The sequence below is a fragment of the Leopardus geoffroyi genome, chromosome C3 (assembly GCF_018350155.1).
Source record: "Leopardus geoffroyi isolate Oge1 chromosome C3, O.geoffroyi_Oge1_pat1.0, whole genome shotgun sequence".
NCBI classification, from domain to species: Eukaryota; Metazoa; Chordata; class Mammalia; order Carnivora; family Felidae; genus Leopardus; species Leopardus geoffroyi.
The window spans coordinates 6,621,199-6,646,694 of record NC_059338.1 but is presented as its reverse complement, the minus strand read 5'-3'; the positions used below and the strand labels follow the sequence as shown (position 1 = coordinate 6,646,694).

The 25,496-nt window shown below is 56.4% G+C and overlaps 2 protein-coding genes across 10 annotated transcripts in view; one reads left to right on the top strand and one right to left on the bottom strand.

Annotated features, from left to right (window-relative positions):
• Window positions 1-25,496, bottom strand: part of LOC123586948 (carboxyl-terminal PDZ ligand of neuronal nitric oxide synthase protein) — a 284,322-nt gene that overhangs the window by 2,101 nt on the left and 256,725 nt on the right. For 7 of the 9 annotated variants that reach the window (XM_045456594.1, XM_045456597.1, XM_045456596.1 and 4 more), the window contains 5 exons: window positions 23,868-24,034; window positions 22,068-22,247; window positions 14,944-15,109; window positions 13,587-13,739; window positions 25-331 (listed from right to left, as the gene is read on the bottom strand). In XM_045456594.1, the coding sequence (XP_045312550.1) occupies window positions 25-331; window positions 13,587-13,739; window positions 14,944-15,109; window positions 22,068-22,247; window positions 23,868-24,034 (973 nt within the window). Of the gene's footprint in view, window positions 1-24; window positions 332-3,095; window positions 6,951-13,348; window positions 13,740-14,943; window positions 15,110-22,067; window positions 22,248-23,867; window positions 24,035-25,496 lie in introns of those variants that run through there. The other 2 variants (XM_045456603.1, XM_045456602.1) reach the window with 2 other exon arrangements.
• On the top strand, window positions 4,968-7,909 carry SPATA46 (spermatogenesis associated 46). Its single transcript, XM_045456604.1, has 3 exons — window positions 4,968-5,075; window positions 6,315-6,428; window positions 7,279-7,909. Exons 1-3 carry the CDS (start codon window positions 4,973-4,975, stop codon window positions 7,797-7,799), a joined length of 738 nt encoding a protein of 245 aa, XP_045312560.1. The 5' UTR covers window positions 4,968-4,972; the 3' UTR covers window positions 7,800-7,909.

Sequence of the window (25,496 nt, the reverse complement as noted above, 5' to 3'; positions counted from 1 at the left end):
TGCGAGCAAGCCTCCTGTGCTCACCTGTCAGCCTCCACGGCCCCGCCGTCCAGCCGCGCCCCCGCCGGCCTGTTGATCTCCATGGCGCCCGCACCGTCCAGGCTCGAGGGCTCTTTTCTCCGCAGGAAGTCGTTCACTTTGGCCCCCACGGCTCTGCCCAGGTTCTTGAGGTGCTGGCTGCCACCCACCCGGAGCCCCGGCCCCCCAGGCTCCGCAGACCCCGGGGCGGCAGAGCCGGGGGCCGTCAGCCTGGACAGGTGGGGGAGGGAGCAGCCGGGCTGCAGCTTTGGAGGAAGGGCCGCATTCAAGTTCTCGAACATGCTGTGGTCCACTGCAAACAGAGGGGAAGATGGGAACGGTGAGTGGAGGCACGCGGGGCTCTGGGCCACGTCACTCTGCTGCGTTCCCTGATCCCACGCCCACAGCTGTCCCTTCCCGAGGCTTTGGGAACATTCAAAAGAGCCGGCACACTCTTGAGCCTCCCGATCCGGTTTTCTGGATGGGAAAGTCCATCCATCGCTAGAACTAGCCACTCTAGTTCTGCCCCACCCAGTTAATGAGGGGCAAGCTCCAGCCATAAACTTAGAACCTAAAGGTAACTCATCCCGTGAAACCTGCCTCCTTGACCCACGGCTTGACCCCTTACCTTGGGGTCACCGAGCCCTCTGAAGAAGAAATGATGTACGGTATTTGTATGTTGCTGTGAACACAAGCTGAGGGGACACAAGCATGGGGACAGACACAAGCATGGGGACAGACGCTGGAGGTCAGGCTCAAAGTGGAAGCCACCTGCGTGGCACATTTTCACGGTGGGAAACGGGCCTCCTTACTCCTGAGGAGGCACTGGGGACAATGGGCAGCTGCATGCTCAGATGCGCCGTGGGGACTCCGGCCGGGCTCACACCAAATGCGTACGAACTCGGGGCCAAGGAAGTCGGGGGAACTTGACCGACACCCTCACGACAACCTGGAGGGGTGGTGGCAGGAATTCTATTTATACATGAGCAAGGTGGGGCTCCCAGTGATAAGTACCCGGCAGGCCTGAGGTCACGGGGCCGATTACTGGTGGGGTGGAACCAGAGCTCAGGTTTTCTCTCCCTTTCCACCACCTCGCTCTGCCTGGGATCGTGGAACACACCTCACAGAAGGCCCTTCTCTCCGGGATCTTTGGTTCGAAAGATGAACTCCAACCCACCGGGTTGTGAACATCTGGAGGGTGAAGGCCATGTCTCGTTCACTTCCGTGTCCTGAACGGCTAGCCTGGTCTGGTATACAGTAGGTGCTCAATGAATATCCTGAGTTGAACTGCTAAACCCATTTTGCAGCTGGAGACTTATGGAGGCCGAGATCATAACTCCAAGGAACGGAGCTCAGGGCTGTAAGCCACGTGGTCTACGCACTGGCAACAGGGACTCCTCCCCGACCTGGAGATCCAGCTCAATCCTCAAGGGAGCTCCAGATGCACCCCGGGGGGCCTTGGAATCACTCGTGAGGTTTCTGTCCTTACCAACTGCTCCGTATATTCTGTCAATCTTGGGGAAGGAGAGGTTATACTTGATCACAGACTCCAATCTTCATCAACGCCTCTAAAGGCCTATGCATGCGGAGCCTTCCCAAGAGTAACTGAGGTCGGGGGGATGCTTTGTCTTCTGCTGAACTCGGTATAAAGTAGTTCTCTCTGCCCTGCACTGCGGAGTCCTGGGACAGGGGACGCAGGTCTCTTTACTGTGCTTTCAGCAGCCGTATCCCTTCTGTAACTACCTAGGGAAGCCCTATTGTAAAGGTCTTTGGGCGGCACAGGACGCGGGGGACGAGGGGTGGATGAATCCCCCCAGTGTGCGTATCTACCGCACACACAGGGAAAGCACCACTTCGGGGGCCGTGAAGAGCTGGGTGGGGACAACCCTGGGGGCCGGGGCACAGAGCTGACAGGTTCAGGCTGCCTGGTCTCCAGGTGTAGACACGTCACACTAGCAAGAGCTCCAGCCGAACCCACAAGGGGGTTATCAGCTCCTGACTCTCCTCCTAAAGGCGTTATCTTGCCACGTCACCTGCTTTCGCATAACTTGCCTATCACATCCCGCACCCTCCTAATTTTTCTTTGATCATAACATCTGTGAACTCAGAGTGGCCCTCGGAAATGAAAGCATTTGACTCTTTTCCCCCAAACTAGAACGTATTTGGGCCACCACGAAACCAGGGCAAATGTTCAAGAGAGGTTCGCAGGGGAAGGAGATCCTGATCCCTCACCACTTCCTGGCTCAGATGTTTCCGTGGTGGTTTCCTTCTTGGTTTAAAGTGAACTTTTAGTGCAGACATGCTCATTTCTGAATGTGTAAGTACCAAAAACACCTGTCAAAGTGACTTGTAAACGGTGAGCTCCTCTTAAAAACACATTCTAATAAAACATAAATAGCTTCTGGATTAGGCACCGTTGAGGATTTTCTACACTTCCTGCTCTCTACCTTTTAGGACGCAGGTACTGAATTCTTAAGAAGTTTAAAGATAACCCATCATTTGGTCTCTTTACAATGCTCTAAGTCTTTCTGGCCAACACACCTTGTCTCTATGATAAAACGGTCAGCTCTTCGAGGGGATGGAACATCTTGACTTTTATTTTCTACAATGCTCAGCATGGAACCTGGCATGAGTCGGCGTTTAAGAAGTTGGTTTCATTGAACTGGCTTTTTATACGAATACTTAAAAAACCGACCACATTTTGGGCAGACATTGTAGAGAAACTGCTCCTGGGCCTTTTTCCATTTACAAAAGCCACTCAAGACCGACCCTCTTTCGAGGTCAGTCCGGGAGCAACCACCCTTCTGTCTGAGGTGGGATTCTGGCTGGGGGCTTCCTGCATTTCCAGACCTGAAGGACGAGCAACGAGCCCCCTTCCTGCTGATGGCACCGATGACCCCCACGCTCTGTCCCTCCCTTTGACCAGAGGCTTGGTGGTTCAGAACCTAATGGAGATGGTTGAAAGGTGATAGGATCCCGACCCGGTGGCCCGCCCAACAGCACCCCCAACATGCACACATCCAAGCAGAGGGAGACACCTGTGACGTGGGTCATCTGTAAGAAAGACGGTATCTTACCTGTCCGAGAAAGGGGCTCGGAAAGCAGGTGGGAAACAAACAAGAGAGAGACACATTTTATGTAGTGACCGACCACTTTGGGAGTGTCACCTCCTGCCTGGGGGCCACCAGCAACAACATACCAAGAGGGTATAGCGTGCAAGACAGAGGCCCTGCTGTCAGGATTACAACCAACCCTGGGCGACCAGGTTCCCATGACCTTTTCAATAACCAAACCAAAAGAGTCCTGTTTTTGAAAACTCTACAAACAAGCACGGACACGGTCTCCCATGGGCACCCCAATATTTTGAGCCCCCTTCTCAGGAAGTCTGTCGGAAGTTCCCAGCTGGCAGTGGGAAGAATTCAATGACCCACGGCAGGAGGAAGTTCAAAGTCTTCTGGACCCCTACGTGCATCGCTCATTTCTATGCTGTCCCACCTCCGCACATAAATCACCAGGTTGTCGACCAGGAAGATGTCCATCCATTCCAACCGTCTAAGTTAACAAAACAGGAAAACACGGTGGCCGGGAGGCATGCCTAACACCGCACAGGGAGCGAACGGCAGAGCGGGGATAAGGACTTACCCACACCGACTCCCAGGACCCCGTGATTTTTCTCTGCACCACGAGGGCCAAATCAAATCGCCGATACCCTCAAAGCTGCCAAAGGCCAGGGCATCAGTGACATTCCAACTCATTCTAAGCTTCCCAACCAGGCTCCGAGGTGGGCGGGCAAGGAAATCAGCTTCTCCACACTGTCCCACAAGGTTTCAGCGCTCCGGAGGAACACCGGCAAGACGACAACTCCGGGCCCTCCTACACAGACGCTTACACACACGCCCGCTTGCTCTGCACGCTGCAAGGGGAGGCTGCCGCTGCTCACAGACCAGACCAGATCTTTCCACGCTGCACAAGCACACACATTTAGATCCAATACACCGATGTACCTAGTCTGCACCTGTTGTGACGATTAGCCTGGAGCATTCTCACCTTTCACCCTTCCCCCACTTCCCTCCAGCGCTAGGTTGTCACAGGAGAGGGTAGCAGGGACACAGAGGCAACCTTGTTACTCTGGAGTTCAGTGTCACCAGGAAAAAGGCTTATAATGGTGTTAAGCCACCCATTTGCTGAAAATAGCACCAACCATTTAAAGCATTATCTGGTCCCTGTTCTTGGGACAGACACACTGAAGTATTTCGACACAAAGGGACAGGACGCTTGTAACTTACCTTCAAATAGTTCAGAAAACAAAGCATGCTGGGGGCCGGGGCGGGCGGGGGGGGGGGGGGGGTGGAATTGATAAAGCAAATGCAGTAAAATGTTAACAACAGGCAAATCTGGATACAGAATGTATGGGTGCCCTTCATACTAATTTTATTTTTGCAGTTTTTTCTAACTTTGAAACGATTTCCAAGGAAAATGTAAAAATCACACACCAAACTAAAAAACAGAAACAACAAAAACATCTGATGGCAGAGGTCAGGCAGGTAAAGGAAAGCAAGAAGGTTATCCAGAGAGGACAGAGGTCCCCAGAGCTGGGGGGGGGGGGGGTGACAGCAATGACACAAAAATGACACCAAAGATCAAAGTCAGGGGGCGGGGGGCTGTCAACAGATTATATCACCATCACATTTCTGCCATATGCTTCCTTCTCCCCTCCCCCACCCCCCGCCCCAGGTATCCTCAATCCAGGCCAGCCAACGAGGAATGACAAGTCAAAAGAAATCTTTACAGAACGTAATAGACGCTATCCATCTTTGAAAGGGATACCCTAGCTGGGGAGTGGAATCAGGTGACCTTGTGATGTCAACGGCGCTCAGAATGTTTATCGTCTGGACAACCCAAACAGCCTCTTGGGAACAGGTGCATAATCTCCATACCCTATGGTAGTCACAACATGGAGAACTTCTCACTCCTCAGCATTTCTGGACCCCGAATCTCTTCCTCTGCCCTGAGCGCGTTTCCTGACATTATGTCCTCACATGCCACCAGCTTGCCAGGTAAACTCCGGTGCCACTAGGGCCACAAAAATGTGGTTTTTCGGAAGCTTTTAATTGAGTCCTCTACCAGATCATGTTACAGGACTACGATTTAGTGAGACAGGCAAATTACACACGGGGAGAAAATAATTTTTCAAAATGCTGCATTCATGGTAAGTAGTCCCTGCTGTTTATTCATTTCCGGCAAGGGAAGGATGGGGAAACATTTGTTCTCAAAAAATTCTTTTTCTTCTAGAATCTCAGGTGACAGTCTATGTAGGGTATGTGCCAGGTTCAGGCCTGTTTTGACAAGCTGGAGAAGACTCTCCAATCCATCAGTAGGAACCTAAGAGGCAGGGTCACTGAGGACATCATGGAATAAACATGGACCTCTGAGGACTCACTACTCACAGTGCGGTCTGTGGGGCGTCCACGTGGGCATCACCTGGGCACTTGTTAGAAATGCAGAATTTCAGGCCGCCCCCAGGACTGCTGAGGCAGAGCCTGTGTGTTTAACAAGACCTCCGGGTGATCCCTGGAGAAGTGTGCACATTAAAGCTTGAGGGGGCCGTTCTACGGAGGAGCTGGGTCTCCTCAGTATCTATATGCCTGGGCAGAGGACCCTTAAACGTTGGTTTCTCAAACGGAGCACAGATACCACTCTGGGATTTGAAGCAGGCTGGCTTATTATCAAGCGCTAGCAGCCATCCAGGGGCCACCCAAGCGCTCCCTGCCTATGGGTGAGAGAGGTTTCGTTCGGAGACACTGGCTTCTCATCATCAAAGGGACCATGTAACCTATGCGGGATATGGGGTCCATGACTAGACTCCCTCCCTTGGATCCTGGAGCGAGCCCAGAGGCTGGAATGAAGACAGACACACAGGCAGGCAGGCAGGCAGGCAGACAGATGCACACACGCACGCACACACACACGCACGCACGCACACACATGCACACAGAGCGAGCTGCAGGAAGGTCAGGAGAAAGGCGGGCCAGGCAGAAAGCTGCCCATCGGTCTGCATCTCAAATTCTCCTTTGGAGAGAATCTTCCCCAGATCAACAAAAATGCCCCATTTGGAATTCCCCGGGATGCCACCCAGAACAGTTCTGCCTATCTGGGTACAAAAGAGGGCACGGTTTCTCTTTGGCTTTGCGAGGTCATAGGGTCCCAAGGTGGAGCCTCTAGGTATGTCGGGGAGGGGGGTCACCAAGACGAGGACTTCCACATCAGCTCACCAGAGTGTTTCTTCTGTAACCCAGACATTGCAAAGACCGCGTTACTCACGGAGGCGTCCAGCCCAGCTCAGGCCCTGTCACCCCAGTACTTCGGCAGCGCTCTCCGGCATGGGGTGCAGAACATGGTTCTCTCTCCAGGTGAGGCCTTCTCTGCCCCGGCGGGCACACGGGCGAGGCTGGAGGGGCAAGGACTGCGGGAGGGCGCCTTTTCCCCTGTGGTCTCCTGCCTCGTCCTTCCTGGCGTGGACACCCCACAGGCCTGGAGGGGCCCCGCTTCTCCTCGCCTGCCTCTCACGCGGGGGTGGCACAGGGGCCTCGGCCTGCTCGGGTTGTTACGGGAAGACAGGTGTTGGGGCCGGAAAAATGGCCACAACCATGGGTGGTGGGAAGCAGACTGCAGGAAGCCAGACATCTGGCTGTTGGCTGAGCCCCCTGCCCATCTCCTCGGAGGCAGAGGAAAGCTGTCTGCAGGGAGGGAGGCACCTGACAAATGTCAAGGCTTAGTGAACGAAGGCACTCTCCACCGCCCAGAGATCAAGCCGCCACTCGTGGATCTGCGAGCGGCAGGAAGGAATGCCTTCAAGGGCTACCCCCCACCCCCCACCCCGGGTGCCACCTGCTCTCAGAACAGCAGTCGGTGGGGGGGGGGGGGGGGCGCCTGGGTGGCTCAACCGGTTAAGTGCCGACTCTTGGTTTTGGCTCAGGTCATAATCTCATTTTATTGAGTTCGAGCCCTGCATCGGGCTCCCTGCTAACAGTACAGAACCTGCTTGGGATTCTCTCTCCAAACCCCCCCCCCCCCCACCTCTGCCTTTACCCTGCTCACTCTCAAAAATAAATGCACTTCAAAAAAACAACAACTGCAGTCAAGGTGGGACAGAGGCCACCCGATCCCAGGCCCGGCCTTCCTGCCTGCCTGTCTGCTTCTCCCGTGGCCTCTGGCCTCTCCGGGCCTCCCGCTCACACCCACCCCTGTCTTCCTCTGCAGACTGCCTTTTGGGGGACCCCCAGACCAGGGAGCCCTGGCGGGGCTGCACTGTCTACCGGCCCTGGTTCTCCCCTTACAGCTACTTCGTCTGCACGGACCAAGAGAGCCCCCTGGAGGCCTACAGCTTCCCAGAGGTGCAGCGGGACAAGGGCAGGGGGGACGGCTGCCTGCCCGAGGACCCGGCTGAGAGCATCTGCTCGTCCTCTTCCTCCCAGGAGGACGCCTGCCCCCGGGAGGCCGCCAAGAAATTCGGGCACGGCCTGGCCTCCACGGACGGCATCACATCCCAGGACATCCTGAAGGCCGCCAGGTGGCACCCCGCCCAGCAGAGCGGCTACAAGTGCGCAGCCTGCTGCCGCATGTACCCCACGCTGCACTCCCTCAAGAGCCACATCAAGGGGGGCTTCCGGGAGGGCTTCAGCTGCAAGGTGTACTACCGCAAGCTCAAGACCCTCTGGGGCAAGGAGAAGGCGCGGCCGGGGGACAGGCTCTCCTCTGGCAGCTGCCAGGCCTTCAAGTAGGCCCGAGGGATGGTGAGCGGACGCCTCGGTGAAGAGGCGACGGAGCCTGTTTCCGCCTCCGGAGAGATGTCAATAAACCGACACTGGCCACGGCCTTCTGTCAAGTCTGAGGTCGCCTGGTCCGCCTGCTGTCCTTCCCAGGGGCCCCGCCCCATTTCCCTGTGGCTAACGGTTGTTTAGCAACAACCAGGCCCACCTCTCCACCCCTCGCCACCCCCCTCCCCCGCCCGTCTCCTCCTCAAGGTTGGGAAGAGCCTCTACAGGGTGCTTTTCAAAGCGAGGTGCCCAGATCCGCAGTGTCAGCATCCCCAGGGAATTTGCTAGAAATGAAATCTCAGGCCCGTCTCAGATGCACACAATCAGAAACTCCAGGGGTAGGCCAGCCATCTGTGCTCTGACCAGCCCTCCAGGTGACTCCAGTGGAGCTCAGGTATGAGAACACTGCCCTCAGATCCTGGCCCCCTTGCGGGTCAGTCAGTCCCTGCCCCACCCCCCAAGAGGGGAGAGAGTTGCCCACCCTTTCCTGTTGGCACAGGGAAGCTTCCCCGGAAGGACTTCCGCACAGTCTGAAAGCTTCTCAGGTGTTCGAGCTCCTGAGGGGAAGAACCGGGGGGACACAGGCCCCCCTGCGTATGGACAGGTCAGGGTAGAGGCTCTCCCCTTGCCATTCCGGTGATCATGTAGGAAGTTTTCCCGAAGCCTCACCTTCTGGTTCAGGAGAGCTGTCTCTGCTTAACCCTGTCCTGCGAAAATATCATTTGTGGTTCTTTTGAGAGAGGCTGGGCTCAAATCCCATCATGTCCCACACCGTGAGAACATTCCCCACCCGCTCTCCCCCGCCCTCCACCTTCTACCAACCCAGCCAGAGTCTAAGAGTGTACTTGAACCGTGGACTCCAGGGTCCCAGCCTGTCCACTCTGGGGTTGGTGGTCTTTCTAGGCAGCCCTGACATCACTCCCTGGACCCCCCAGGGGAGAGACCAAAGGAGTCCTCACTCTGACTTCCTGTTTCCTTAAAGGGAAAGGCCACCCAAGCCCTTGAAGATGCCCCTGACATGCATCACTGCGCATGTGTGTCCCCTCGACGGGGCTCTTGAGGGAGTAAGGGAGGGGCCCACACGGGGGCCTTGTGGCCTTACCTTGGTCTGTGGGAGAGTCAGGAGAGGAATCAGCTTTTGTCTGGCTGCACACCCTCTGTCCAACCCGCACTCCCTCCACCAGGGCGCCCATATCACAGGCACAGGGGATCGAGCTCAAGGGCCATGCACATGCTACCTGTCACCTTGGCAGGTGCTTGAGTGTAAAGACAGGTGCTCTCTGCCTTTCACGTTTAATAGCATCGTTGCCGCCCCCCCCCCCCCCCCCCACTGCCCTGCTCTCTCAAGGCGGAGGTCTGAGTAACGCTTCAGCGCACAGAAAACACAACCCAGCACACAACTGCACTGACCAACGGGTAACGGGTACAACCTCCCCTCCCCCAGCCTATCAGAAGGTAAGCGCTAGGGGTGCCCTGAGCCCCTGCCAGGCGCTCTGCCTTTAAAATGCAACCTCATTTACTCTTCGTTATCGCTTTACTTGGCAGGTCCTATCCCCATTTTACAGATGAGAAAACGAGGCTGCGTTCCATTCGCTCAGTCAGGAAGGGGCTAAAGGGCGTGAGAAGCTGGCGGGTCGGACTCTCAGCTTTCCCGCAGAGCTGGGCCTTACAAAGTACCAGGGTCAACAAACCCTCTGCCTTCCGAAGGGCTCAGAGCTCTGGCCAACGTAACTGGTTTCCAGGACGGTGGCTTCTAGTTCTCGGACGCTCTTCCCTGGCTAGCATTGCACCTCCCTTTCGTTTCTACGCCTGGCAGGAAAGCCGAGAGCCCACGAGCCAGGGAGGGCTCTCCCACTGAGCTGTGCTGCAGTGACATCATATTTGCAGGTAGGTGTGCGGAGGGGCCAGCTTTGACTCCAGTCAGAATCCCATGCATATTTCAGACGTGTAGTCAGGGGGTCAATGAAATTTTACACTCTGGGTGATTGGAGTTATATCCGAAAACATCTATGATGTACTTTCTCAAGCACCCAACACTTGCTGATATGCCAAGGATGCCTGGAGTTTCAAGAGACCCGGGGTTGGGAGAGTCTGAAAACACGGGCACAAGCCCAGGGTCTCTCAGCCTCAGCACTACTGACACTGGGGCTGGATGCTTCTGTTGTGGGGGTGGGGGGAAGGGGTGGGGGAGGGTTGACCTGTGCATCGTAGGATATTTAGCAAACATCTCTGGCTTCTACCCACTAAACGTCAAAAGCATCCTTCCCCCAGTCGTGACAAGCAAAGGTCACACGTCCCCCGGGGGAAGCAAAATCATCCTCGGATCGTAACCACCGTAGAACCTGATCCCGCAAGGCTGGTCTATACAAACTGTAGCCGAAGGCACCGCTTTCCTCCCCTCTTTGTTTTCTGAACACCACAACCCTTGAGAACCGTGTGTCGCAGAGCTGATGGCCGCTGGCTTGGGAAGTGGGGTGGGAGGGAGGGGAGGTCGGGCAGCAGGTGGGATAGAAGAAGCAAGAAAAGACCATGGAAAAGCTTTTAGAAATCAGAAAGGTTTATTTAGCAAAAGCCACTAGACGAGTGACAACATCCAGGGAGTAAGTAAGTGCACTTACATGAACAGAGAATCTTTTCCCAGAGAGTTGAACCAACAGAGTTAATGACACAACGGTTTTAGAAAGTAGAGGGCTCAGGGTTGGTGGGGTGAGAGGAGGCAGTCAGGCAGAGAGGAAATAAAAGGAACACGAGTCCTAAACAGGAGCCATTGGGAGAAGGGAGGCTACGAAGGGGCTTCACAGAGAGCACTGATACGAGCAGGGATATAAGGAATATCATTTTCATCGCAATATACAGTCCATCCCGTGCAGAGAAATTCTTTGCTGGCTCTGCAACTGTGATAGCCCGGAAGTCGGCTGGCACCCGGGGTAGGTTGAGGCAGGCACCAGTAAGGTAGGCGCCCCTGGCGTCCACTTGTCCTCCGTGGGCAGAGGAAGGATAAAAAGAGGAGGGCAGGAGTTGAGTGAGCAGAGCAAGAGGCAAGGAGGGAGAAGGAGAGGGGGCCATCGCTGGGAAATCAGGTCTGCGACGTTCTCTTTCCTGCCCAGTGGCTGGTGAATCGCCAGGGTCCCTAGATCCGTCCCGTCATCTCCACACGCCCCGTGTGCTGCTGTGGCTCAAACTGGGGAAGGCGCCGGCACGCAAACCAGTCTCCGGCAAAGGCCCCGTCCGGGGGAAGGCTGGGGCCGAGGCAGGCGGAAACCACTACGGAGCATCCGAGGGCAAGGGTCCCAAACGGGTCCTGAGTCAGTGGTACAGAAAACTCGTCTCTCTGATTCTTTCATCTCTCCTAAATTTCCGTTCTTCTTTCGCTTTGCAAGCTTTCCTAGACCCTTCAGAAACCGTGCCCCACCCATTCCTCACCCCCTCTCCTGCCACGTTCCACAAAGCCAGTCCACTGGCCCCCTGGCTTCCCCCTCAGCTCCTGCTGACACGCAGGGGAAGGCAGGGGAAGCCTCAAGAAGCCAGACCTTTCACGCTCTGGAACACTCAAAATTCCCACGCTCTGAGAGGTCGCACCCAGCGGAGGATCTGGTGAGCCGGCCAGGCTCGGCCACACCAGACTCCGGCCGTCGCTCCTTCAGTTTGTGGCTCTTACCTTCCTGGTTCTTCCTTCCCTTGTGTATCTGGACCTACCTTCCATCCAATGGTTAATTAGAAAATACGGTAAAACAAACACAAGCACCCCTCTCCAACTAAATACACGTTAGGAAAAGAACACAATTCTGCTTCGTTCAAAGACCCTGAAGATTCCCCGTCTCTTCTCTCTGGCCACTTCTTACAAGCCCACACACCACGTACACACGTTCCCTCGCATGCCACCTGTGCATATACGTACACACACGCGCAAACACACACGCACACATATGCACGCGTGTGCACACACACACACTCACGCGTTATCCGCACACACCCCATCCTATTTCTGCTGATACCCTGACGCACCAAGGGAGGCTAACATAAAGCTGCGTTTATTTCATTTGGACTTTCTAGCTAAGAGGGAATCCAGCTGCTTAAGAGAAGGGCTACACTTTCACGTATCAAAACTGTAAAGCTGAGTCAGGGCCGAAGCGCTCTGTGTTTTGGATCACCACGTCCTTACCAGCTAACCCTCAAAGAACACTGCAGGCTGGGTCTGTCGCTCGTTGTCCCGGATGAAGGCTGATTTCCCCAAACACGTGACACTAGCATGGCTCGGCTCTCGCTCTTTAGGCATCGTTAAATCTGTTCACAGGCGCTAGAGTCTAACGGTCACAGAAGGAACTTGTCCTCCGTGCCCCCATCAGCATGCAGTACCGGGTGGTAATCTCTAGACAAGGCCGAGATGGTCCAAGACGAGACAACTGCACACGGCACTTTTTATAGGTGTGCTCGAGGCACGCACCCACAGGGACGGGTCAAGGGTGACGTGGCTGTGGTCCCTGACCTAAGTGGCAGTGATTCTGAAGAGAGGAAATAAACAGTCTCAGCTACCGGCCTGTATTTGTTTGCAGTAAAAAGGGACCACAACTGCCCAGTGGAGGGGACAGGTTGAGAGGTAAGGCTTGGGGGGGGGGGTGGCTCTGGGTCTCTGAGGCTTTCTCCGAGGTGAGGGTGCCACGAGAGGCCTCAGCTGGCACAGCCCCCTGAGGCAGGACGCAGAGGAGGGAAGGGCGAGCTGGGCTTGCAGGATGGGGGCAGGACTTCCACAGCGAAGAATCAGACCTAAGGCATCTGTGGCAGCAAAGAGACTGCCCTCCCCGAGGGCTTTTCACAGCCCCGGCCTGACTGATGTTAAACGCTCAATGTCCCTGGAAGCAACACCTAACATCCAGCTGGAGAAGATGTCCAGATTCAACTCATCCGGAAGCTTCCCCGATGTGACACATCCCAACACGGCGCTCACACCGAAAGCTCTACCCTGTCACTTACAGCCCAGAGCATTCAGCCTCTGTTCTCTCCACGAGGGCCTGGAGAAGGAATTCGTCCCATAAGGTCTGGGGCGGGTGGTCAGGCAACGGGTATTATCCTGGACACCCAGATGCACAGTACCCCAGAAGGTACCCAACGGCTTCCCTTCACAGTGGGGCCTTGAGGTGGGGCAGGAGGGGGCTACCCGGGCATCACAGGCCAGGCCAGGGCAGAGGAGCCTGATGAAGCAGCTGGCGCCAGCAGTCCTTCAGCAGCCCGGTGGTCCTCGCGAGGGACCCTCTCCCAAAGCCACGGGTCCTGGAAGGCCCTGCCCCCCCTCCTCCAAAGTCACAAATAGGAGAGAGGGGCCGAATGACCTGTGGGAGTCCCAGTGCTCCCCTGTGTCACCTTCCAAAGCAAAATCCTAATCCTTTCCTGAAACGGCAGGCTCTCCGGTCGCCAGGGTCCTCACCGCCCTCCACCGCGCGGGCATCCTCGGCGGTGCGCCCAGCCCACAACCCCCCGGGCCCCGCCCCCCGCCCCTGCGCCCCGGGCCGCCCTACACGGCGATCTCATCGTCCAGGCTGTCGCCCAGCTCCTGCCTCTGCAGGACGTTCAGCAGGCGCGGCAGCTCCTCCTGGGACCACGAGTCGCGCTCCTCGCTCTCGTCCGTGTTGGACTCGTACTCCGAGGCGATGCCCGACTCGCGGAACCGGAGGAGCTCCAGGCCGCCCAGCAGCGGGCCCGCGGGCGGCGGCAGGAAGCGGAAGCACTCCAGCTTCACCAGGCGATCGCGCCTACCTAGGGGGCTGCCGGCGGGGTGCGCCAGCTCGGCCAGGCCCGCGCCCGGGGGCGGCGAGGGCAGGTCCTCCGGCTGCGGGGTGGTGGGGTCGCAGAGCACCGGCAGGCCTCCAGAGCGGAAGGTGATCTCCAGCAAGCTGTCCTGGGAGCCCACTGGAGGTGGGGGGGGTGGGGGGGGGACAAGAGCACAGGAGGCCGGGTCAGTGAGGCAGCCCGCCAGGCTGGTGGGGGGGGGGGGGCGGGAGGGGCACGGGGGACACCAGCCTGCGACCCTGAAGGAGGTACCCATCCAGAGGGCCAGACTTCTGGGGCGGTGAAGTGCCGCGGGTCCCAATCTAGACCTTGGTGCTGCTTTAACAAGGGCCCCAGCCCTGCCCAGACCCCCCAGTCGTGATCTCCATGGGTTGGACCTGGGAATATTCATTCTTTAAGAAGTTATGGGATAGTCTGGGGGAACCACTGGGCGAAGAGGAAAAGCATTGGTTTGGCAGTCACACCTGGCTTTGAATCTCAGTGTGACCCACACCTTGCTGGTCCTGTAACCTTGAGCCAGCTCCTTAACCTGTTTGAGTCTGTCTCATCCATAAAATGGGCGTAACAACATCTACTACTACAAGGATTATAGGAGATCATGTGTCTGAAACTCTAGCATCGTTTCTGGCACAAAAGAGGACCAGGGCATCTACACTGGCCCTCAGCCTACACACATCTGGAGAATGCTTACAGGCCACGGATAAACAAAAGGAAGGCCCGGAGATGTGTGCTGCCTTCTAGTACCTCCCAGTCCAGCCTGGAGGCGGCCGGGCTTCTCAGGCCGGGTGCCGGGCAACTCTGTCACTCACCAGCAACGCTCTCTGGCCAGTTCTTTCCTGCCCTATCCACTAAGTAGACGATGGCTACCAGCCTGCTCTATGCTACAGAGGTGTGAAATGTATAGTGCAGGGTACGTAAGCCCCGTACGGCGTGAGGTCCTCCCCAGAGCCCCCAGACAGCAGGACATGATAGGTGCTCAGTAGATTTCAACGGAAATACACTGAAACGGGCTGCCTTAGGACGAGCGTCCGAGCCCTTTTCGAGGAGGGGGAGCCTGGATGAATTCGTGGCAGTGACTCCTGGGGACATTCAAGGTCAAGTCTGGATGCTGGATGAGAAGGGGCCCAGACCCTCGCTAGCCCTGCCATTTTGCAATTCCACAAAGCGTGTGGACAGGACAGACAGAGCTGCCTTATGTTTCCTGCTGGAACGCCGGGGCGGGTCAGGGGTCTAATAAAACACCACCAAGAGCTTCAGAGAAAAGCCTGTGGGTTTTCCAGAGCCTCCATGGAGGGCGGGGAGGCTGGGCGGGGCCCTCACTTACTCGCACTCTGTCCCGATAGCTTCAGCTCCAGCTCCTGCACCTGCTTGACCAGCAGGGAGATGTGCTGGAGCATGTCCTTGTTCTGCAGCAGGAGCTGGTGCACTCGGGCCTGGGCCTCCAGCCGCGCGGCGGCCTCGGCAGCCAGCTGGTCCTTCAGCAAGTGAACCTGCAGACGGGAGGGAGAGAAGAGGCGGAGAGGACAGGACAGAGAGGAGAGAGAGAGATGAATGCAAACGAGAGTCACCGGGGGAACGGCTGGGACCAGAGACACCTGCCATGTTCCATTCACGAGGAAGAAGCCCTTCCGGGGACACGTGGGCACCTGGGCTCGTCATTCGGAGCAGCAGCCCAAAGAAGCTGGGTCACTGGCCGCCCCGTGCGCCTCTTTGCATCTCCCGAGGGAGGGCTGTGGCTTGTCACTCAGATACCACTCAGGGCCCGGCAGCAAGCACAAGAGGAAGGGAAATGCTGAGCCCCAGCCCCTGCGCCCCCATCAGGTGTGACAACTAACATGTGACCGCCACGTGGACGGAGGTGCCTTTCGCTCATCGTGTCCTTTAAGAAAGGAAAACAGACACTGATACGCTGAGCCAGTAGCTAAGAACGGTGTCACAGCAAACCCCTCCTCGGGCTTTCCTCTCCTCTTCCTCGTGCCCACACATGCTGGGAAACCGGAAGCCCTACAGAGTCCCCTCATTCGTGAGGCGGTTGTGATAAAGTCTGTTCTTTCCCATCTGGGGGTACCGGCCTCTTTCCCTGACCATCCAGCCCCTTTTCCTTGCTCACAGCACCTTGGACTGTGCCTTGCACCTGGTGGGGGTCACACGCCTGCTGACTGATTCACAGCCGGGCCTCCTCCCACAAGCCCAGCAGGGTGGAGGTGAACGGTTTACAGAGCCGCCCACTGTGGGAGAGAGAGGACCCTCATCCACTGTCCTCATACACGGTGGAGCAGCTGGTGAGGGCACATACAGTGTGCTCGGGGCCCCGGAGGGTCTGCTCTCGGTGCGTAACCGGGTATGGGGAGAAAACCCACGGGAACAGGTGGAATGATCGTAACAGGAGCCCAGCTTGAGGCAACTGAGTCACAAGCCAACAACAATGTTCACCCATTTGATTTCTGTACCAAGTGGCGGATAAAGGGGCCTTCGCAGAGGGTTTCAGAAGGTCCCTGAAGAAACGGAGCTCATGAATTTTGGCCCACACCAAGGCCGCTTGTGGGAAAGAGGGTTTTCCTGGACCAGGAAATATGACGTGGATAAAGTGGAGACACTGAGGCAGGCTGACTGGGGCGAGTCAGGTGGGGGCAGGAGAGGGGTCGGAAGAGCCAGCCGACTCTTGCTCAGACAGTAACGGCTCGGGCTTTTTCCGAAGAGCAGTTTGCTCCAAAGGGTTGCACATTTTGTCGGAGAGCAAAGGACCGTATCGGCTCCGTGGTCCGTCCAACCGGACCCAGCGACCTGCCGAACCCAGCGTCTGCCCCTTCCGGCCGCTGACGCTTGGAGACTCCCACTCTTGGATTCAGCAGCTGCTTCCTTCCTGGCAGATTTGAGGACCTGACCATTGCAGTCGGTTATGTGGGAGCCGCTAATGAGATCAGTTGCCACTTTCCATTAGTGGCTCCCGAGGCGGGGCCTGTCTTGCCCCGGGGGGCGGATGTGTAAGGAGTCTAAAGTAGATCTGTCCTCCATAAGGTGCTGCTGAGGACGGACGTGACCGTTTGGTTTAGAAATCAGCCTCATCTGCTGCCTCATGGAAACTAAGGAAGGATCTAGAGAGCAAGGAGAACAGGGAAAGAAGTGGCAATAATATTTGCAGCTGAGTATCAGGTGGTGGGGTGGCTGTTAAGCCTTTATTTTCTTTGGAAACTGAGACGTGGAGGTATTTCCCCTGAGAGTCCCCCAAATCTTGCCGATTCTCAGAAACAGAACACCTGCTGTGGGAAGGCTCCAGAAGTGCCTCCTGAGAAAGGGCCAAGCTTAACCTCCCATCTGTGAGTAAGGTAACGTACTCCAACCAAGAGTATCGTTGAAAGGCATCTACGGTACAGGTGGGTTAATTATCCCATTTTCTATTTCCTTTGGACTGAGATAAACATGAGGCAGAAATGTGGGATAAAGTTTTCAATGCATATGAACAGAAAAAGCAGAGAAGTCTAGATGCTGCTAATCGGCATCTACAGCGGGCTCCCTGCACACACACCACGCCAGAGGCTCAGGCAATCCAGGATCCCACATCCTGGTGAACACAGGCGGCAGTCAGCGCTGGGGGCCATGTGTCAAAGGCTCACTGAAGAGAATCCCTAGATTCCCATTCTGACATCACAGAATGAGGACTGGGGACAAAAGAGGAGTCCCCTCCTGCAGAGGCGAGGTGGGGGGGGGGGGGAATGTTGGAAGCTTCTTTTTGCAGGTAATCCAGTTCCCCTGGCGGAGTGCCATCAATACATAAAAGGCCCTTGAATCTAATGCTTCCCTCAGGCAGTAAGCGCCAGGAGAAAACGCTCCTGAGTCTGAGAAGTGCTCCTCGAACAGAGTAAGAATTTTAGCTTTGCAAATGCAGAGTCAGAACATTTCCAGTGTTTTCAAACCCCAGGAATGCAAAAGCACACACCGTTCCCTAAAGCCAGCGCCAACGGGCCCTTCTGCAGCCATCAGAAGTGACATCAGGCAGAAGGATCACTTTGTCCGTGGCAGTCCGTGCCACGGCAGAGCCCAAACCAGGCCAGGCTGCGACGAAACAGCCTGGGCTCCTTTTAAATCTGAGGCCACTTAATAGTCCCTGTGTTTTGCACATACAGGTCTGGCCTCGAGGCACTGAAACGGGGCAGCACGATTTTCAGCCTGGGCTCTGGGCAGTCTTCTCTAGCTGCGTGTGCTCGCTTCCTCCACCGTGAACGTGAACGGGGAGCAGACACCGCTCCCTCCCGCCTCCCAGATGGGACAGTTCTTTGTATTCGGCATGCTTTTCTTTCTGAGAATTCAACACCTTTCGCAAAAGCAGGCCGTATTAATTTCTGAAAAGGCATGGGTTAGTCTCTCCTTTCCAGAACCACAGGGTCTTTGGCAAACGACCATCCCACTTCACAGACGAAGTCCGTGGGAAGGTCACGGCTGGGGTGCGGTGTCCCGCTCCGCGTTCCCGCCACAGCGCCCCACGTGGGAGTTGAACCCTGCACCCTCCAGTTCGGACACCCTCCCTCAGCCCACCCAGCGACACCAGACCACTGCCCACTCGCTCTCCAGCCTACTTGCCTGGACTCCAGCTCCTCCGTGAGAAGTGGGGGCAGGGCCAGGCTGAAGTTAGGGAGCAGGCACATGGAAATGGCGTGGAGAGAACCACAGCAATTTGCCCTCCCCCCCCCCCCGCCCCCCACCGGACGCACCAGCGGAGGCAGGTGACGCTGTCTCAGCATGCATAAGGCAGGGACTGGGCAGTGCACCCGGGGTGCTGGGGACTGGCAGAAGCCACGGCGACAAAAGCTCAGTCTAGGGCCTGGAGGTGGGGTGTGGAGGGTTTTCTGTGCGGCTCCTGCATCGACAGCATACGCGATGGCGAAGCAGAAGTAACCAATCACGGGTTTCAGAATAAGCACCAGGGGCAGCGGGTAGAGGAGAAATCTTTAGATAGCGACAGTGCACTCAACAAGCTAGGCCAGGAGCTGGCAAAGTGTGGAGGACTCCGGCCTACTTAACTACTGCCAGTCAGCCGAGGTGCCCAGGCCGATTCTGGAGCTCTAGGGGCCCAGCTCATGGCCATGCAGGTGCCAGCGATGTCCCAGCTCTGGTTTGGGGCTTGGCTATGCCCTCATTCACACCCTTGAACTTCTGGCCCAGCTGAAAGAAGAGGAAGCTAGTGCAGCCAGGCAAGCCTCATGCCGGGTGGGGAAAGCGGTCAGAGGGGCTTATTCACACACTGAGGTCCAAGCTAGAAACGCTTAAGAGCTGGTTGAACAACTCCTTTGCCCCTGTACCTCTAAGGCCAGGGCAGGCTCCCCTAGAGAGGCTCTGAACCAATTAGAGAGAGGCTGGGAGAGATCTTAAGGTCTTAGAACAAATCAGAACACTGTTAAGGAGATCCAAGCCCGGTCCCAGGACAACAGCAGAACGGAGTAGCCTGTGAAGAGTACATGGGGAGGGGGGCATGCATACAGGATGCCACAAGGGACCCCAAGAGTGAATCTGGTTGCAAGGAACTCTGCCTGGACCCTTAGCTCCACCCAGAAGTCACATAGGAGGACTTGGATGCTTCCAGAGAGAAAGAAACTGTGTTCCTACCTGAAGTGCTGAGGTCATGGTATTCTTGCCCCCTGGAATTTTGGGCATTGTGGCAGGGTTTTTTTTTTTTTTTTAAATGTTTGTTTATTTATTAGGAGACAGAGAAAGAGAGTGAGAGCAGGGTAGAGGCGGAGAGGGAGAGGGAGAATCCTAAGCAGGCTCCAAGCTGTCAGCACAGAGCCTGAGGCAGGGTTTGAACTCACGAACCGTTATGATCACGACCAGAGCTGAAATCGAGAGTCAGACGCTTAACCGACTGAACCACCGAGGCGCCCCCCCTTTTTTTTAAATTTTTTTTTAACGTTGGTCCGCCCTATTTTAAATGCATGAAAGATGTCAAGAAGGCCTATTGATCCACTTCTATCTCCTATACAATAGTTTTCACCCAAAGACATGGAAACTAATACGAAGCCCACTCTTTCTAGAATGGGAGAAAGAGGAACGTGCAGAAGAACTTGTAACAGAAGGAGGGTGTAGGGCCCAGTCGGCTGGAGGACACAGGATCTGAAAGCCTCGGCTGCGACACCACACCTCTTCTGCATTCCCAGGCAGCAGAGGGGGAGAGATGTATGTTCAAGAAGCTATCTCTGACCTCAAGTTCCCCGTCCAGCTGAAGACACCGCAAGTCCCCGGCCCTACCTGTCACCTCGCCAGGACCGATGCACAATGCTGGCCAATCAGCCACGTCACTGCGGGAACCAAGGGTCAGGCAGGACACCGCCAGCCACAATCCACAGACTGTGAGTCAGAGCCCGTGGGAGTGGCAATGAAGTAAACCCAAGCACCACACTCTTCCCTTCCCTGAGATCCACTGTCTTCTAGGAGAGAGACCATTAAAACAGGGCAGTGCTGCCCCACTGAGGCAGATGCCTGATTCCCTACCGGAAAACCACTTTTAGGGTTTCATGCTGCTTGTGGCAAAGCCACGATCAGTTACAGGTCTTGTGGCTTTGCAGACTGAATGCTTCTCCAGACCGACACAACAATCTTCTTGTTGTGTAGATTGTACGTTTGTGTCTAGTTTCCCTTTAGCGTTTAGCAGTGACTTCAAATTCAAATGACTCGCTGGTAATATCTATCATGAATATGCATCAAGCCCTTTCTTAGATAAATAATAATTACTCGGCAATTGATATGCTGCAAGAGAAAAGTATTATGGGTTGGAGAATGGATTTGTATTCAAGGGGAAACTTCCGGAAATGATGTGAGTCGTGGAATGGCCCTGTGCTGGAGCACTGAGGCTTTGTGATCCTGTCACAACGGGGAGGAGGGGACGCTAGGGACTGCCACACCGCCATTAAGAAGACGAGATGAAGTCTGTTATTTGACAAAGAGTAATGATTCCTCGCCCCCCCCCCCCACCCCTCCCAAGTATAAGAAGCCATTAATGACATTGCCTTCTTTTTCTTGCTGTTCTGGAAACACCTGCAAATGCTCCTACCATTAGCACACATCCTTTTGTTTCACCGTCAGAATTTTTTAAAGGCTCCAATCACCTAGGAGCCATGGCACGCTCATTCTACTCTCTCCAACCTGGCTGCACAAGTCCTCTGAGAGGCTTACGTCTCAGGACCCGTCCTTGTGAGACTGTGTTAAGAGAACTAAGTCTTTTCAAGAACTAAGTCGTCGCAGATCCCGCTCTGGTTAGGCGGCCGGTGCTTTCTCAAGGTGTGCATATGGGAGAGCACAGCTGTGACTGGGCCACCCCTCCACCCCAAGGGTCGTGAGAAGAATAAGCAGGAGAAACACAGGGATTAGGGAGTGCTCCCCAGAGAAGTCTGCTCCCTGCCGTTCTAGAACGCAGAAAGCCTCAGAGGTCAGCCTAGTCACACAGATCGAGAAAGCCTCAGAGGTCAGCCTAGTCACACAGATCGAGAATGCCAGCGCGTGGAGCTGCCTGGCCAGATGGCACACCACTCCCCTGCTCGGGAGGCCCCGCCCTCCTCATTGCCCTTACCCACGACCCCCTCCCCACCCCACCCAAGAGCCTGACCCATCCCTCAGTCTCAGAATTCAGCCTATGAATGGGATGAGCCTATGAAGGTCAGACTCACAAGTCCCAAAGCAGATGTGGATTAGAATCCCCTCCAGATGTGGATTAGAATCCCCTCTGTGGAAAGCAAGCAGAAGGAATCCTTGCCGGAAGCAGCAAGGGAAACCAGCTTGGTCCTCTGCAAGGCCATGGCCTGACAAGCCTTTGGGGCCCAAACAGCACTTCGCTCCTGAGATCGAAGCCAATTCTCACGTAGCTCACATACAGCACCTAACATCCTGTAAGTTAGATCCCATTGGGACGAATTCCAAGGCCAGTTCAAGATCAAATCCTGCCGGGAAGAAGCTGAGCACTGATGGAGGTGTGGGGATTTGAATGGACAAGGCAGTTAGGATGCCAGTAGGGGGCGGGGTGGGAGTCTTGGCAAGGGTGTTTGGTGCAAATTCGTCCTTGAAGCTCTCTTAAGACTGGTTGCACAAGGTCACAGCTGTCCTGACTCCAAAGGCGTCCCTTCCCACCCGAACACCAGGAAAATGAGGCAGGAAGGGGAGGGGGGCTCTGTGTGCACCTCCTTCCTTGGTGAGCTCAGGTCCTTATCCAACAACGTCCAGCCAAGCCAGCCAAGCCCAGCTCAGAGCGGGGGGGGAGGGGGGGCACGCGGGAAACCAGAACGTTCCCTCCTAGCCCAACCGCATCCCCCTCGCCCCCCTTCCCCAACAAGCAATGACCCAACAGCGTGAGCGATCCCTTACGGCTCCCTAGGCTGTACACCTGCCCCTCGCCCCCCCGCCAGGGAAGGCGCGTCAAGCCCATGAGAGTGGAGCCTGAGGGGGAGGGAGGAGGCGGAGGAGGACCTGGGCCACAGCCACTTGCGTCTGCTGCTGCTGCTGCTGGAGGAGCTGCTGGAGGAGTTGCATCTGGTGGTGGGAGGACAGCGGCGTCCCCGGGCCCAGGCCCGGGGGCTGCGAGGGGCAGGAGGGGAGGAGCATCCTGGGCGAGGCTGCCAGCACGGGCTCCTGGGGGTGGGGAGAAGCCTGGAGAGAGAAGAGAGCACAGGGCAGTGACTGCTCTTACACAGACGGCACGGGCACGGGTGGAGGCAGATGCGGCGTCCCCGGCAGCCGTGTGGACGGGGCCCCGGGAGGAGGTGGTGTGGCGGCCGGGGCCACCTGCCAGGACACCCTGCCTGGACCCTCAGTGACTGACCCCCTGCGATGGAGGCAGACGGCGGGCACCCGCCTCTCGCACCATATCCAGCGACACCACACCCGGCCTTTCGGGCGCCCGTCTCTGGCCACCCGCCAGCCCACTATGAGACCCGGAAGGGGACAGTTCCACCTTCACTCCGATGGGTCCTCGGGGTTCCCTCCTCCAGGGCTGTCCCCGGGGCCCCGAGGCTTGAGGGAGGCTAGTCCAGCAGGGTGTGCCTCGCGGGGAGGGCCAGGCTGCACGGCATCTTTGCGCCCTCCCTCCTGTCTCCCCCTGGGCAGGTGGGAAGTGTCACGAAGATGGCTTATGGGATCCATAAATCAACTAACTGCAGGGAGAGCCATTTCGTTTCCGGGAGGTCTGCTGCTGGTCCTCTGCAGACGTGCAGGAGAAAGGCACCCAGTGACAGACAGCTCTTGCCGCTTGCGGGGAACAAATGTCACCAAGAAAGCATCAGGTGATGACTTGGGACCATCCCACCCTCCAGACCAGACAGGTTTCTCCCTCCTCCTGATGAGCTGCCCCACAGCCTGCACCGGAAAAGGCCGACACCGGCAGGAAGGAGAGGCGGCCGTGATACGGGGAATCTAGGCGGAGCCCCCTCTCTTAGCATTGTCCTTCCGGGTTTTCTGCTGTGTCTTCGGGTTGGAATGTGCTCTCAAGTTATCACTTTCTCAGTCTGGATTCTTTTGTAAAAAAATTCTTTTTTTAAGTTTGAGAGACAGAGCAGAGGAGGGGCAGAGAGAGAGGGGGAGAGAGAGAATCTCTCCCCCGATGTGGGGCTCGAACTCATGAACCACGAGATCATGACCTGAGCTGAAACCAAGAGTCGGACAGTCAACCGACTGAGCCACCCAGACGCCCCTCTCGGTCTGGATTCTATCGGGATCCTCTCGGGAGCCCTGCCATCTCAGCTGTAGGATGTGAGGTTGGAGTTGATGATGCCTCAGGTGGTCTCGCAGTTTCCGGCCCCCAAAGGGCACACTGCCAGCCTCTGTGGCATCAGCAGGAGGCAGTACCAAAGTGCACAGTCGCTGGCCGCAGGCAGAGGGAGCCTGGACGAACTCCGCTCCAGCAGCTAAGCCCCAAGGGATCGGTCCTGGTGCTCGAGGCTTAGCTCTGCACAGGTATCAGGCTGCCATGAGGAGCCACTGAGGGAGAAGGGGACTCAGGACAGAGGGGACCCTGGAGGGTGGCGCACGTCAAGGGTAACTCTGTGGTGTCCCGACACACAGCAGGGTCGAGCGCCGGCCCACCGGGCCCATCTGCAGGAGCCGGGCCCCCGCAGAGGAGATGAAAGCCACTCCGCTTGGTCGTAGGCACCGCACGCGGAAGCTAACCCAGCGGGTACAGGAGGGGACTCTGACGGTGGCCCAGGCCACAGCACATTTTGCTCCAGGAGGCAGCATGCGTGCAGACGGTGTGACGGGTCACGTCCTGCCTACCTTGGGGTCTGCGTGGGAACCTCCTTCCTTCCCTACGGCGTCAAGGTCGGTCACACCTCGGCTGAATTCCAGGACATCGTTCCCCTGGAGCGGGGTCTCTACTGCATCGATGTCCGTCTCCTCTGCGGTGGCTGTGGAGGCCCTCTCGGCTCCAGTGAGCTGGCGGCCTGTGGGGATGACAGAGAGGGAGGGAAGAGAAGGGCACCACCGAGGCCAGGGTCCTCCCTTCCCGGCACTTCACCTTCAGGTCTGTCATGTCTAGAGAGGCCACTGGCTCCCTCATGTCTCTACCCCCCCTTCACGCCCAATTCTCCCTCTTGGCTGAGAAAACAGCTGGTTTTCACGATCGCTGACTGTGGCTGATGGGCGGAGGTCAGTACAGTAACTGATCCGTAAGCACCGGGAGGGTAAGCTGGGGTGGACGGAACACCGTGCCTGTTAGCACATCGGGTAAGGCAAGGTCTAGAGGGTGGGCCTGTTAGCACATCGGGTAAGGCAAGATCTAGAGGGTGGACCCACAGCTAACGATCTTCCTCAGGTCCTAACAGACAAGAGGGGGATCTGGTATTTGCCACTTTCCTGGGACCCAGAAGCTGAAAGGACAAGAAATGATATTTAAAAACAAAACAAAACAAAACAAAACAAAACCTTCTAGCAAACTGGGAGACAGGAGACTGGGCTGTGTGGATTCCCACCTGTGCAAGGGTGAGAGGACTGGACCTGGAAATGGAGAGAAGTGCCACTTTCTGACTTGCTTATTTAAACCACGTCTACTCGATGCAGTGAATTGTAACTAGAAGCCGCAGGACATATGCTGATTTCATTTGTTCAATGAGCATTCATTAAGCACCTGTATGTGACAGAAATCTACCGGGCATGAGAATAAATAAGCCAAAGCTGTGTTTTCCAGGCTTCCCCAGCCTGAAGGAGGAGACAGACACACAGCACGGATGCAGCAGGGGGCCGTGTCCCCTGTGATCCGGGGTGCAGGGCAACAGAGGACGGACAGCTAACTCAGGCAGGGGTTAGAGCAGCCCGTCCAGAGGGCACACCACCACCTGGAGAAGTGCCAGCTAAGGCAGGTGAGGAAGCAGGCACGGGATGGGGAGGCAGGGGCAAAGATACAGGCGATGTTCACTGCAAATGGCTCTGTAGGGAGGGACCCAAGCAGGAAGACTGCGGATCTCATCTGGGAGGACTGGAAGCAGGTGAGTAATACCAAAGGCTTTCGTTCTTTCGAGTTTCACCCTAGAGATGATGTGGAGGACGGATCTAGAAGGGACAAGATGAAAAGCAATACCCCGGGTGAGAAACAGGAGGGCTTATGCTAGCCGTAGCAGACAAGAGGGGAACAGATGTCAAAGATTTTCAGGGGGGGCAGAAATCACAGGATGTGGCAGAGAGAGAGAGAGAGAGTGGGAGGTGGGAGGAAGGAGGGAAGGAGAGAGGAATATGCAAGGACGTTTTGAAATTTCTGATTTAGGTGATCTGGTAGGGGCTGGCGTCCTATAGGGAAAATTCAGGAGGAGCGGGGCCGTGGGTAAGAGGATGCATTGGGTTTTAAACCTGCTGGAATCACAAGGTCTGTGGCAGCCAAGTGGAGATACCCCTCAGCTATTGGGTACGTAA

Bases quoted from the DNA above. Each gene is read 5' to 3' on its own strand.
- SPATA46 (XM_045456604.1), top strand. From the start codon at position 4,973: ATGGAGAACTTCTCACTCCTCAGCATTTCTGGACCCCGAATCTCTTCC. The intron at 5,076-6,314 runs GTAAACTCCGGT...TCTGTAACCCAG, and splicing joins ACATGCCACCAGCTTGCCAG to ACATTGCAAAGACCGCGTTA. The intron at 6,429-7,278 runs GTGAGGCCTTCT...CTTCCTCTGCAG, and splicing joins GAACATGGTTCTCTCTCCAG to ACTGCCTTTTGGGGGACCCC.